Source organism: Sciurus carolinensis, chromosome 2 (assembly GCF_902686445.1).
Source record: "Sciurus carolinensis chromosome 2, mSciCar1.2, whole genome shotgun sequence".
Classification (NCBI taxonomy): domain Eukaryota; kingdom Metazoa; phylum Chordata; class Mammalia; order Rodentia; family Sciuridae; genus Sciurus; species Sciurus carolinensis.
The window spans coordinates 122,112,531-122,127,287 of NC_062214.1; the positions used below are offsets into that span (position 1 = coordinate 122,112,531).

The following is a 14,757-nucleotide window of genomic DNA, read 5'->3' on the forward strand; positions in this document are numbered from 1 at the left end:
CTCTAATCTATCTTTTGTCTTCTGAAGCATGGTCAGTAACTGAGTTCTTAGTGTCAGGGAGTAGGAAATCAATCCCTAATAAATAATTCACTAAGAGAGCATATGCATCAATACATCAGATAAATATATTCCATGTGCAATAAAAAAATGGCTTAATGGGAAACAACTGAATTAAAATGCTGACGAACACAGAACCCTGTAAGTTTAACATGAGAGACAGAATTAGCAAATACAGAAAACAAACAGAATTGGAAAAGAACATAAATTTTTATTTTAAATCACAGTTAGATGTTTATTGATCCCAAACAACCAAGAACCTGCATTCACTCTGAAGGATGGTAAGTAGAGACTTGCTATAAAAACTGTCAGTTGGTTGGAGGCTTCAGGTGGAACTAAGATGATCCTTACACAATAACCAAATGACACTCTGTTCTAAATGCATAAAATTGTTTCCATAATGTGGTAAAATCTTGAGTTGTCACAAATACTGTTGAATGGCTACTACCTGAAAGTTGAGATAGCTTATATAAATAAATCCTCAGTTTCTCTGAACTCTGGGAAGAGCAGGAGATAAAGTACAAAGTAGTTCATCTGTTTTCTAGACCCAGGAGGATGGTTTACCAAATACTCCTACTGGGCCAGGATTAAAATATAACAAAAATTTTCATTTGGTAACATGAAGTTAGTCATATTCATTCTCTGGCCATTTCTTTATATTCATGGTAGGTGTGTCTCCAGGGTCTTATTTATTTCATTTCTCAATACACATTCTCCTCACATCCTAAGTCTCCTTAGGGCAGTTGCTCAATGAATAATTAGTGAAAATGTGTGTTTTGGCAGATCATTATTGTATCTCAAATTCTAATAAGGGTCTGCTAGATACTACAAGGGTGGGCGTGAGTAAACTTGTTTCCATTTTAATGTCTTTGTTTTTCCACCATCATAAAGAGAAACAGAAGAAAAGCAAAATGAGGGAAACTCAGATAAAATGAGGAAGTAAAAGCAGCATTATTACCACTGCAAATGCTTCCTACTTTAGGGCAATGATCCTCAGAAGGACTAGAAAATATATCATATTTTCAAAATATGTCAAATATATTTCACTTCTCTTTACATAAAATATATTTGTTGATCAACTTCCTCATGGCTGTCTTTACTTCCTTGTTTCTCAGTGTGTATATGATGGGATTAAGTAAAGGGAATATTACAGTATGGAACACAGACACTACTTTATCTAGGGAAAATGAGTCAAAGGGACGAGCATAAATGTAGATGCTTGGTCCAAACATTAGCACCACTATGGTGATGTGGGAATAGCAGGTGGACATGGCCCTGTTGGTACTCTCACCTGAGCCTGAGTGCTTCTTGAGCATGGCCAGAAGAAAGGCATAGGACATTAACAGAGCAATGAAACACACCACAGAAATCAGACCACTGCTGAAGATCATCACTAACTCTTCTGGGAAGGTGTTGGCACAGGCAATCCGGACTACCTGTGTGATGTCACAGAAGTAGCTGTCCAACTCATTGGGCCCACAGAAGGGAAGTCGAATAATGAGAGCCACCTGTATTATAGAATGGACGAAGCCCCCCATCCAGGAGACAGCCACCAGGATACAGCAGAGACGTCGATTCATGATGGTAGCGTAGTGGAGGGGGCGGCAGATGGCAGCATAGCGGTCAAAGGCCATCACCGTGAGCAGGAACATCTCTGAGGCTCCAACAAAGTGCAAGAAGAAGAGCTGTGCAATGCACCCACCAAAGGAAATTGTCTTTCTTTCCACAAAGAAGTCCACAAGCATTTTAGGGGCTGTGACAGAGGAATACCAAATATCAAGGAAGGCCAGGTTAGCCAACAAGAAATACATGGGAGAAGTCAGGTGGGGATCAAGTCTAATGGTGCAAATGATAAGGATATTCCCTGGAAGGATGAATAAATAGAAGGACAGAAATATAACAAAGAGGATTAGTTGCACCTCCCGAGTCTGAGATAGGCCAGTGAGAACAAATTCTGTCACCCTGGTGTAATTTGTAGTTTCCATTTCTTCAATTAGTTTTTTTTTCATAATATGGCTATGAAAATAAAAAAATGATAATTACTCCAAATAACATTTAACTAGAATTATATCACTGCTTTCAAAATTGTTGTATGTTCTCTGTAGTTGAGATTTCGTTAGAGTAAGAATACATTTGGTTACCCTATTTTGTACTTGAAAATCCAAGATAGGGAGAAAGTAAGTGACAACTTTATACATCAGAAATAATTGAATCATATGAAATGTGTCACATGTCTGAAAGCCAAACATCATCTCTTCAATTCTATAAATCCATTTTTTTGAAACTCAGAACTTATCCTTCCTCCAAATATTAACATTGATAGGTTATGTGCAGTTACTTCCAAGTTCAGCCAAATTTTAGACTGCTAATTGGAAATGCAGCCTATTCTTTCTAGATCCTTATTATTGGGAAAACTTGCCAATTTGGAAATTTAAGTTTGTATTCTAATATCACCTACACTGATCTATCTATATATTAGTTTTAATTAATAAGTGACCCCAGAGCTTCATGTATATTGCATAACAAGAATTTATAATTTAATTCTTATTAATAGGTTAACAGCCACCATAGATAATATCCAGGTTGTCTGTATGAAAATCTTTCTGGCTGTGACCAGATCTTCAATACCCACCACTACACTGAACATGAAGTTTATCCACTGTCTTAGAAAGGTAGGAGGAAGGCTGTAGTCATCTGAGAAATAGGTATGCTCATCACCAAAGCAAATTGTACTATAATGATCCACTTTGCCATTTCAAGGAGAGAGTAGGAAAAAGATTATGTGTAGACTTCTACTTAAGATCCAGTATTGACTCTGACACTGCTATGTAAAAGAAAATCCATCAAATAAAAATGAAATAATCACTCACAATCCAAATACACTTCCCCCTTTAAATAGTGTTCAAAACTGCCACTCCAGAACAAATATTTCTTGCAACCAACAGTCAATACTAGAACCTTGCTTCTGTTCTCCTGATGTGATAACTTATAATACTCTCATCTCAGTGTTTCTTAGGAAAATAAAAAATAAGGTTTTATAAAAATGAATAGATGTAACAGGCATTTACAGACACTATGCATACTATCAACTACAGAAATCCAGTATTTCTGCCTTGGAACCTACTGAGTCAATTTGTACATAATTTATGAACATACACATATCACTTTTAATATGCTATAGAAGCATAAAGTTCATTAATATTAATGAACATAGATCACTTTTAATATGCTACAGAAGCATTGCATTATGATGACAAGAGACTTAATACAAGTAGATACCCACCCACCCCAAAAAATAACACCCGTATTTTCCAGGAATCTGACAGCAAGCATTGAGAGGGAAAAACAAAAGCACCCTGAAAACTCAGTAGTGTGAGACTATTTAGCAAAGGAGGGAGTGTCCCCATGCTGGTGAATAGCCCAGTATGAGCCTCAGAGAGCTAATCATGTAGGAGGAGATAAGGACATATAAAATTAAGTTTTGAAAGATTTTGATCAAAAGAAAAATAATGCCTCCAGTTTCAACCCTTCTCCTTCTTAAAAACTTGGTTATCTGCAGTGACATAGTTCCTACGATTCCAGAAAACAATGCTTTCACTTTCCTACCCAGAGGAAGCAGTGCATACATAGCCTTCCTAAGTAACGACATGGTAAGGGTATAGTTGCAGATTCACAGGGTACTAACTCATTTACATTTGTTGATGAGTAAATCAGGAGTTTCAGACAATTAAGAAAATCTCCACATGGAGCCTTTGGCACATTATGATTATTCTGTTCATTTGGGTATTTTGGTATTATGCAAACAGATGGAAGTATTAGGTTGTTTGTTCTTTATGTTTTGTTTTGTTTTGTTTCCATTTTTGGTGCTGAGGATTGAACACAGGTGTTCCTCATTCTAGGCAAGTGCTCTGTCACTGAGCTACACCCCAGACCTTTTTATTTTATTTTCAGACAGTTGCCTAGGCTGGCCTCTAACTTGCCATCCTCATGTCTCAGCCTCCTGAGGAGCTGTGGTCACGGGGTGCACCACCACACCTGGTTAGGTTGTTGTTTTCTTAATTAAATAATATGTCTATTATTATTTAATGGAGAAGAATGTTTTGAAGCAGTAAATGCTATTACAAAGCCCTAAGCATTTTTTCATTTTCAGAAGGACAGCAATAGCATTCCAATTTTTGTTATAAAGTCACCATTTTACTCCTCTGTCTTATTCTGTACCTTCCCATCAAAAAGGAAGTGGACATGGCACTGACCTACACAGAAATAATTTAGGTGAACGAGTGTGGATATCTTGGGAAAACAAATGCATCAGGTATATTGAACAGAAAGGATCATTTTACCTTAAAAGGTATCAAAGAGATTTCCTTTTTGCATTTCAAGGCTCAAAATATAAGTGTCAAATTAGAAACTAATGATACATACTTTGCATTAACAACAAAAACTAACCTTATTTATTCTTTAGGAAAGAAATATAGAGTATAGAGCATTCGTGCCTCCCCCCCTCTCCCCATAACTGTCAAGTTGAAAAGAGACATTTGACTGCAGCATCTCAACCCACAAGTCAGGCAGCCAATGACGCCCTCTTTTCCCCAAGCTAACGATGTTCAACCACTACACATAATACACACACACACACACACACACACACACACACACCATTATACCCTGCCATGTCCTCAATGAAGGACAAAAAAATTAGGTTCTTTTGGTAAATATGAATATGTCCTCATAAAACATTCAATAATTGAGACCCTGGTCATCATCTGTCATTTAACAGGTGTCAAAACAAATTCTTACACATGATATCAAAAGCTCTATCCCAGAATATAGAGCTCTGTGTCTCTATGAATTATTTGTTTGTTCAACAAATGTTGATTGAGGAACGACTGTGTACTAACTGCAAAGAATACATCAATGAGCAGGAAAGATTCAGCTTCTACCTCAATGAACTTCTGTTCTAGAAACATGGACAATAGATAAGTAAACAGGCAAATAATAAAGTGCAAATAAGTAAAGTAAAATCATTACCACCAGTGACAAGGGACAAGAATATAAGATAAGGGGATTACAATGGAGAGTAAATAGAGGTGGTATATGGTGGGATATGGTGGCCTAGTGATGGAGTGTTATGGAAAAGCTTCTCTGACTTGATGACTTTTCAATTAACTCTGAAGGTCAAGATAAACAAATTTTAGAAATGGAGAACAATAAAAATAAAGGACCTGGTGCAGGGGAAAGTTTCTGAGAAAATCGGGTTTTAATATAACTTCCAACATTGTTTAGAATAAAATCCAGGACATTTGTGAATAAGATTTAAAATTTAGGAATATCATTCTGGCTGCTAAATGATTAAAATTATAGTGAGACAAGACTACAGAAAACATTAGGCTTAATTAAAGATAGCAACAGCTATTTAGAGAAATGAATAGTTGGTTTAGAAAAACATTTAGAAGATACAACTGGTAGGATTCAGTAATAGACTGCATGTTTTTATTTTCAAACCACCAAAGTCAGCTGGAATTTGAGCTCCATAATCCCTGTTTTAAAAGAATGCCTTCCTATCAGAAGAATGGGAAGTGTTACTTCATATAAGTATAATATGTCAAAATACACTCTACTGCCACTGTATAACTAATAAGAACAAAATTTTTAAAATTTTTAAAAAGGCCTTTTTTTCCCTCTGTGTCTCAAATGAAGGTCATCCAGCAGTACCCAGGTCGTACTTACAATGATTGAATTTACTACACATATTTAGATATCATTATGGCTTGGATGTGAGATGTCCCCAAAAGCTCACGCAAGAAGGTTCAGAGGAGAAAGGATTGGGTTGTGAGAGTCTTAACCTACTCAGTGAACGGATCCTTGATGGGGCTGAGTGGTAACTGGAAGCAGGTAGGGTGTGGCTGGAGGGAGTGGTTCACTAGGGCGTGACTAGGGGAAGATATTTTGTATCTGGAGAGTGGAGTCTCTCTCTGCTTTCTGATGATGGGAGCTGCTTCCCTCTGCCACGCTCTTCCACCCTGACGTTCTGCCTGACCTTGAGCCCAGAGGAATGGAGCTGGCCTTCTATGGACTAAGACTTCTGAAACTATGAGCCCTCAACTAAACCTTTCCTCCTCTATAATTGTGCTGGTCAGATCATTTAGTCACAGCAGTGAGAATGCTGACTAAAACAGGTATGTTCCGTCACATTCTAAGAAAGGCTGGAAATTGTGCCAATAAAATCTAGAGCAAGAAATAACATTTGTGGGGAATTCCTGGGGGAGATGAGCCGTCCATGGAGACTGAAGTAGGGCATTTCTTTCTGAGGTTACCATTCAGGAGGGATGTCTATTCCAAACCAGTACTTACTTTATATCACCTCTGTAAGTTGGTTAAGGAATTTCACTTCATCCCACCATCCCCACCCCGACATACACCCTTTCCAAATCTCTGAATACAATCCTGCTCTTCTAACACCACCCAGTGAATTCCCATTCTTTACTTAGTCTGCAGGGATGTAGTATCTAGAGGGTGACTCTGGAAACACATAGGAGTACAGGGTCCTCCCTGTAGATGAGTGAACTGTGAACTCTCCTCAAGGGACCAGTGGTTTGGGGAAAACAAGGAATCTGTGCAGAAATTCTTCCTTACTCACAAGGTAATATTCATCCATGGATCTAGCCAACCTCTGAGCAACCACACAGAGAATTCTTACCCCAACTAATTGGGTAGTCCAAGAAGGCTGTCACATAGATCCTAAAATTGTGAAAAAAAAACTAAATCAAGAAATACTGGCTTACTTTCATACAACAGGCTATTTTTTTAATTAGTTATTATCTATAGCCATTGACCATTCACTTTCCTGAGATGAATATGTGAGTGAATCAGTCTGCATCTCTCAGATGCTGGCCACTCTTGATAACCACAGAGTTCATAGTCAGAAGGAATGCTTTCAGCATCTACTTCAACAACACAGGAAGGATTAAGCTGAAATCAAGAGATGAGGAAAATGGGGGAAAAGAAAGGTGATATCAATGAAGGAAACAAGCTGTAAAAAGAAAGGATTCAGTTCTATATTTTTCCTCAGGAAGACAACACTACATTGTTATGGGTTACACAACTACCAAGAGGTAGATTACTTAAAAATATTATATAAAAGAGAAAACTGTTCCTAAACAGATTCCTTTAAGTGACATTTTATTGAAAAACATTCCCCAGAGAAGGGACATTAGCCTCTGTAGTATAGAAGCTGTCTATCAAAGTAAAGGAAACACAGAGGGATGGGCACTGAGGTTGGGGCCAGGGTGGGGGGAAGAGTGCAGATGAATGCAACAGGAAGGTACTAGATTTGTTTTAAATATAGAGATAAGTGAAGTTATTTCCAGACACTATCCTACTCCAGTAAGAGCCATGCTAGAGCATAGAGTTTTTATAAAAGATATCTTTGAAACAGTTGGGTAAGGAATCACATAAACAACATCATTATTTAAGGTTTTTATTGTATCTTTACAGCTTATAAATAGCTGCATGCATGCAGGCCCACCTGCACAGACATGTATATTTTTTTAAACATTTCCAAACTTTTCTCAGAGAACTCAATTTTTAAGAGAGTGAAGTACTAACTCACACCCAAGTCTAAGATGCAACTAGAAAAGCACTGAGCAATATTTGAGACTTGAATTCACATCATAACTCAGCCACCAAAATCTGTGATGTTGAGAAGGTTATTCAACCTTCTTCTGTAGAAGTTCCTTCCAAAAAATATGAAGAATCTTAACTAGAATTTTAAGAAAAAATTCTAGGTCTAAAAGGTCCTATGAAAATAAAATTAAATTGAGAGAAAAATCCCCAAAGGTAAAGTAAAAATTATGTGAGCAACCATATGGAGGAGCCACGATATGGCCGTTGTGTATAGGTATGATACTAAATAATGTGAAGTGGTTTCTACTCTAGAGACATGGAGCTCACCTATCTTATTATGAGACACAGTGAGGAGGGAGTAACAAAAGCATCTTCATTATCTAGATGGGTGTGTGGGGAGCTGGGGAACTTGAATCTCATCAATAAGTCAGTAATAAAAAATACCAAGATGCATAATTACCTTGATTTCCTATACACATTGTTGCCCATAGTAAACTAGGCAAAAGAATTCATTTGGATCAGAGAAGGGTGGTTCTCAACATGAGAATTTTTTAGGATAAACTGGTACCGGAATATTTCTCTTATAATAGATATGGAGCATTAGTGCCTTGGTTCTAACACAGCTAAACTACTTCCCAGCTGTATAGCCCTTGGAACTCACCTCTCTCTGCCTCAGTGCACCCCATCAGTGCAGTGGAATAACAATAGCATCTACCTTACAGGTTGTGTTATTGTAAGGATTAATGAGTGAATTCATTTTGTAAAGTTGAGAAAAACATCTGGCACATAGTTCAAACATAACAAATGATGATTATTATTACCATTCCCCTTTCAATAGGGCAACCATCATCCTAACATATGCTTCCAAAACATTGCCCCTTAATATATGCTTACACTTCTCTGTCTCCAACTCTCATCCTTGTATCTGGAAAACAAGGAACAAGTCTAAGAAATAACTTAGAAAGGAAAACAGGAGCAGCTTTCTAAATACTACCACCTACCTCCATTTTTCCCAGACCAGCAATCCTGTGACTGTTCATAAATCATTACTACCCAATCTCTTAGTCACTCTCAATAAGTTTCCTTTCCAAAATACCTGAAATTTTGAGTGAGTCATTTATTTTCTGCCCCTCAGCTAATACTGGGGATTGAACCCAGAGACCCTCCATCACAGCTACACCCCAGCCCTTTTTATTTCATCTTGAGAGAAGGTCTTGCTAGGTTGTCATGCTCGTCTCAAACTTCCAAACCTCCTGCTTCAGCCTCAAGTCACTGGGATCACAGTTGTGTGCCACCAGGCCCTCCTGTCTCTGTCATTTCTAACAAGTTCCACAGAGACATCATTTGGGCTTCCATGGACTACTACTTTGTTCACACCTCCAATAGAAATTTTAACTTATTACATTATAATTTTTCAGTTTATATTTTGATTAGAATATTCCAGAGACTCTGAGCCCTTTGGGGTCATGGAGTATATCTCTTTTGTATACCTGTCTGGCGCCTAAGATGGATCCTGGCACACTAGGTCTTCCATGTTGCATGGATGGATGGAAGATTACACGGATTTTTAGGTGAATAAATAAATGAATAAATTACTTCAAAGGGAAAAAATTTAAATACTTTAAAACTTAATTGTTTTATTAATTCATTTAGTCTTTTCTAGCTCGCCTTCATAAAACCGGATCTTATTCCCTGGAATTTTCTTTTTAAAATATCTATTCCATCCCATGTTACTTTGAGGAAGAGTTTTTTTTACTTTAAGTTTTTCTTTTTTTTACTTCCTATTCAATTTCAACATTGTTATTACTACCTACTCCAATCCCTTCAAAATGAAATGTCAAAGGCCTCTCCTCCCTCATGCCTTTCACAGTGCTCACTCAAACAGCAATCAAGAGAAGTAAACACAAATCTTGTGGATGTATCCTGATATTCTTCCAGGAGTGACAGTATTCAAATTTTTGCAAGATCCTCTCTGAGGACCCATAAATCAGAATAGCTTTCCATGTTTGAGCTTATTCAAGAATGGCTCATTTTCTAAGTATGAAATTATCCAGATGTCTCCCCCACGTCCTGTTCAGATATGAGTCTAAGCTGCTTTATTTGGTGGAATTCAGTCAATTAAGAATTTGTTCACTGCCTCCATGGCTAAGCCCTGCTCTACCTTGTCACTACTTTTCCCTAAGACACTTCCTTACTTGAGGCTTACTGCTTCTTACCTCTAGTCTCTGAGCATTTGCATAGTTACCCCATTATTTTGCCCTTCTCGTTGTCTCAAAGATAAAGTGATTTAAGTAAACACTGAACAGTATTCTTCCACCTACCAATTACTTGCCAGGGTTGGTGTAGTCAGAGACTAAAGTGGAGGGGGTAGAAGATGCCTCTTCCCACATCCACAACAGAGGGCTCTGCCACCTGCGTTTTGGTATTTATCATTTCCTGTCCTGATGTAACAATGAGCTAACTAGCACCATGGGTTTTGACTATGAAAATCAAGTCTCTGGAGTCCAGGGATAGCCAGGTAGGAATAAGACCCTGAAGGAATAATTTTAAAGTTTATGTGTGCTTCATCCAATGAGTATAGAAATACAAATTTTGTGTTGCACAGAACAAGTAAAGAATGACTAATTTCCCAGGCTTTGGGGTGGAAAATGTGATGACAAATGATCGCCCCTCTAGCATATCATGTGCATTTCTAATCCAAGACTGTATTATTAATCAAAAACTATTACCCTAGGTAAATGTATGATTACACAAATGGTATGCCTCTACTTCATGTACAAACAGAGAAACAAGATATATCCCATTTGTTTACAATAAAAATAAATTTAAAATAAAGGACTGTATTATTTAGAGATGCTAGATCCTTGGGGAAATAGAGATATGTCCAAATGCAAAATTAATACTACATAAATTGTTTGAAGAGTTTGCCCATGTTTGTAAAGAAGGAATTGCATATTAACTCCTAAGCCAAAGTATATTTCTAACTATTCAGTGTTTTCTACATGTGCTTAATAATTACCTACCTGTCAGACACTGTTGTAGTCACTGAGCATACAATGAGTAACAAGAGAAAAATGGTTTCTGCGAGTCAACCTATAATTGACTGTCCTATATGTGAAACCAAAAATAGTTGTCTGTGTCTCTCACCCAGAAATAACAGCTTGCACTGGCAATTATCCTTCCAGATATGTATGTTGTGAGTTATAAGCTACAAAATGAGTTACAGAAGAGCAAGAATTTTGTTGCACTGATTCCTGCTCAGGAATTGATCATAGTAAATAGTATGCTATAAATATTAAGTGAATGTGTGATTAACTAAATTGTATTTTATTAAATCTGCAATCTTGGTATGTGATTCTCATATATTGACATTAATTTCATTACTTTCTTACAGTATCCACTTTAACAAATAAAATTCTATGAGAAATAACATTGGGTTTTACCTCAATTTTATTCTATCAGACTGATGACAATCTCATATCTTTCAGAAATTATTCTCCTAAAATCACTTGTTTGAGACCAAATAAAATAATCAATATGAGATTGATTTTAAAAAGCAATGAAGAACAATGGAAAAGGAAGAACACAAATATATTCAACAAAAGAGTATACACTTAGAAATGTTGTACATGAAAATACCAATAATGCTAATTTAGTTTAATTTGAAATTTTATAAAAAATTGATCTTTTATCTTATTGCTTTAGCTAAATAGTCACATAAGTTTGATCAACAAACATGATGGCAAGAATCCTTTTTTTGTAATTGTATTTGAGAACTGCAGAATTTATGATATTTTAACTAAAATTAAAAGCAAAAATTATTTTTTAATAAAGACACCTAATTTAAATATCATAAAATCAACTCTGAAATAGCCAGAGTCCACTTAAGAAGCTAAAGCAGTACAGTGGAAGAAAACCCCAAGAACCACCAAGCAAAGAAATCGGGAGAACAGTTTTATTTTGCCTGGATGATCTTATTTCCCAATCTGGAAGTACTCAGCATAGAGAGAAAACTACCTGGCTTGTGTGTTGTCCTCAAAAGGAAAGTGAGGTGAATAATCAGTCTAACCAGCCTACTAGACAATGCCCATGCGAAACTTTCAGTTTTACCCTATTCATGTTGCTGGTGAAATTGACACATGATAGTGGTATGGCAATGGCTGGAATAAACAGAAAGGATCAGGACCATCCGTATCAGCCATGTAGTGAGAACCAGTGTGGTCTCCAACACCTACTCTAAACAGGACTCCTTTAACCCTCTGTACTGAGGACCTCAGCACACCTTGCAGTCACCACATACACCCACAGATTTCACCACCAAGGAGCCTGAGTAATTTCTGCTGCAGGGTATAGCAGCTATCTTCGCAGAGTTTCCTGGCAACTTCTGTGACTGAGATTAGTAACCAAAGACCACCACTATTTTAGTCAGCATTGTGGTTAGTGTGGTACAACAAGAACTATGTAGAAATGAAAAGTTTTTATGGGACTCATGGTTTCAGAGGCCTCGGTCCATAGATGGCCAACTCCATTGCTCTGGACCCGAGGTAAGTCTGAATATCACGGCAGAAGAGTGGGCCAGAGGAAAGCAACTCAGAACAGAGCAATCAGGAAGCAGAGAGAACTCCACTCACCAGGGACAAAATATAAACCCCAAAGGCATGCCCCCAGTGACCAACTTTCCCAGTCATACCCAATCTGCCTACAGTTACCACCCAATTAATCCATGTCAATGGATTAATGCAGGAATTAGGTTAAGACTCTCAAAATCCAATTATTTCACTTCTAAACTTTCTTGTATTGTCTCACACATGATCTTTTGGTGGACACTTCATATCTAAACCATAACAAACACAAAAGAGGGAAATATGACATCACCAAAGAAACAAAATTAATCTCCAGTAACCAACCCCAAAGAATTGGATAGCTGTGATTTGCCTGATAAAGAATTCAAAATAACAGACACATGGCAGGGTATGTTGGCATGTACCTGTAGTCGTAGCTACTTAAGAGGCTGAAACTGGAGGATTGTTGAACCCAGGAGGTAAAATCAGGGCAAAATAGTGAGACCCATAACTCAAAAGTCAAAAAACAAATGAACAAGCAAACAGTCAAGGCAAATCAAATGAAACAAATGAGAAACTTAGTCCAATGGAACAAAAGATGAAGTCCAACAATAGCTGCATGCATTTACAATCAAGTGATTTTTAACAAAAGAGCCAAGGACACACAAGAGGGAAAGACAGTCATTTCAAAAAAATGGTACTAGATAATCTAGATATCCACATGCAGAAGAATAAAATAACCTCTATCTCTTACCAGTTATAAATATCAACTCAAGTGTAAGACTTGAAACTATGAAAGTGCTAGTAAAACACAAAGTACAAATATTTCAGAATTTTGGATTGGGTAAGGCCTTTTTTGGACATAATTCCAAGTACATAAGCAAGAACAGCAAAAATTGATAAATAGAATTCTATCAAACTAAAAAATGTTTCTTCACAGAAAGGGAAATATTCAGAGAGCAAAGAGAAAATGCAGAATAAGAGAAAATATTTTCAAACATTATATCTAATAAGAAGTTAATATTCAGAATACATAAAGTCAAAAAACTCAACAGTGAAACAAAAATAATAATCAAATAAAATGCACCATAGATCTAATAGACATTTCTCAAAAGAAGTCCTACAAATATATATGAAAAATACTCAAAATTAGTAATCATTAGGGAAATGCAAGTCAAAACTACAATGAGATACTTCACTTAACTTAGAATGGTTATTATCAAAAACACAAGATAACACATGCTGATGAAGATGTGTAAAAACTAAATCCTTACACACTGTTTGTAAGAAATTAAATTAATATATCCACTATAGAAAACAGAATACAGATGCCTCAAAAAAACTAAAAAGAAAATTACCACACGATCCAACAATTCCTATGTGTGTATGTATTAAAAGGAAATAAAATTACTAAGTCAAAGAGATATCTGCACTCCCATGTTTATTGCAGTATTTTCACATTCATCATCCAAGAAATGGAAGCAGCTGTAGTTTCCATCAGCCAATTAATAAAAAAGAAAATGTGGCATAAATACATAATGGAATACTAATAAGCCATAAACAAGATGAAATTCTGTCATTTGTGACAACATGGATGGACTTGGAGGACATTCTGTTAAGTGAAATAAGCCAGACCCATAAAGAAAAAGAATGCATGATCTTACTCATACGTGGAATCTAAAAAATGTTGATCTCAACTCATATGTTTTAGGAGAGCAAAGAAAGCAGAAGGGAGAAATTTAAAAGAAAAAATGAAAATTAATCTTTTAGAACCAAAAGATTTAAGGCTCTGGACATGAAAGATCTACTGAGCGCCAGCTCAATTATTTTTCAAAAATACTAAGGCACATTATCACAAAATTTTATTACCCTAGAGATTGAAATTATAAAAATCATTAGGAAAGAGAAATTATAAAAACATTAGGAAAGAGAAAATACACTGCCTACAAATAAATGAGTAAAAATCTAAATACTGTAATAGCAAAACTGAACCTAGAATACAGTAGGAGAGGTGCTTCAAATAGATTTTTAGACTAAAAATCTGTATAGGACAAGGCCAGTCATCAGATTCAAGAAGAAAGAATAAACATTTTAAATCATGCAAAGATTAATAAAATCTACCTCCCAGGTAGTCTTTGAGTATGGAACACTGACACAGCAAAACAAGAGCAAGAGGCAGGATCAAGAATTCAATGCAAATGCAAGGATGGCTCAACATTCGTAAATCAATAAAGGTAATCCATCATGTCAATAGACTTAAGGATAAGAATCATATGGTTATTTCAATTGACGCAGAAAAAGCGTTCAACAAAATACAACACCCCTTCATGCTCAAAACGCTAGAAAAAATAGGGACAGTAGGAACATACCTGAACATTGTAAAGGCTATTTATACTAAGCCCATGGCCAAAATCATTCTTAAAGGAGAAAAACTGAAAGCATTCCCTTTAAAAATGGGAACAAGACAGGGATGTCCTCTTTCACCACTTCTATTCAACATTGTCCTCAAAACTCT

General features: G+C 36.5%; 1 protein-coding gene across 1 annotated transcript; it reads right to left on the reverse strand.

The window, feature by feature from the left end:
* Positions 1-1,100: 1,100 nt before the first annotated feature.
* On the reverse strand, positions 1,101-2,042 carry LOC124977773 (olfactory receptor 4M1). Its single transcript, XM_047541581.1, has one exon. It carries the CDS (start codon positions 2,040-2,042, stop codon positions 1,101-1,103), a length of 942 nt encoding a protein of 313 aa, XP_047397537.1.
* Positions 2,043-14,757: the final 12,715 nt, after the last annotated feature.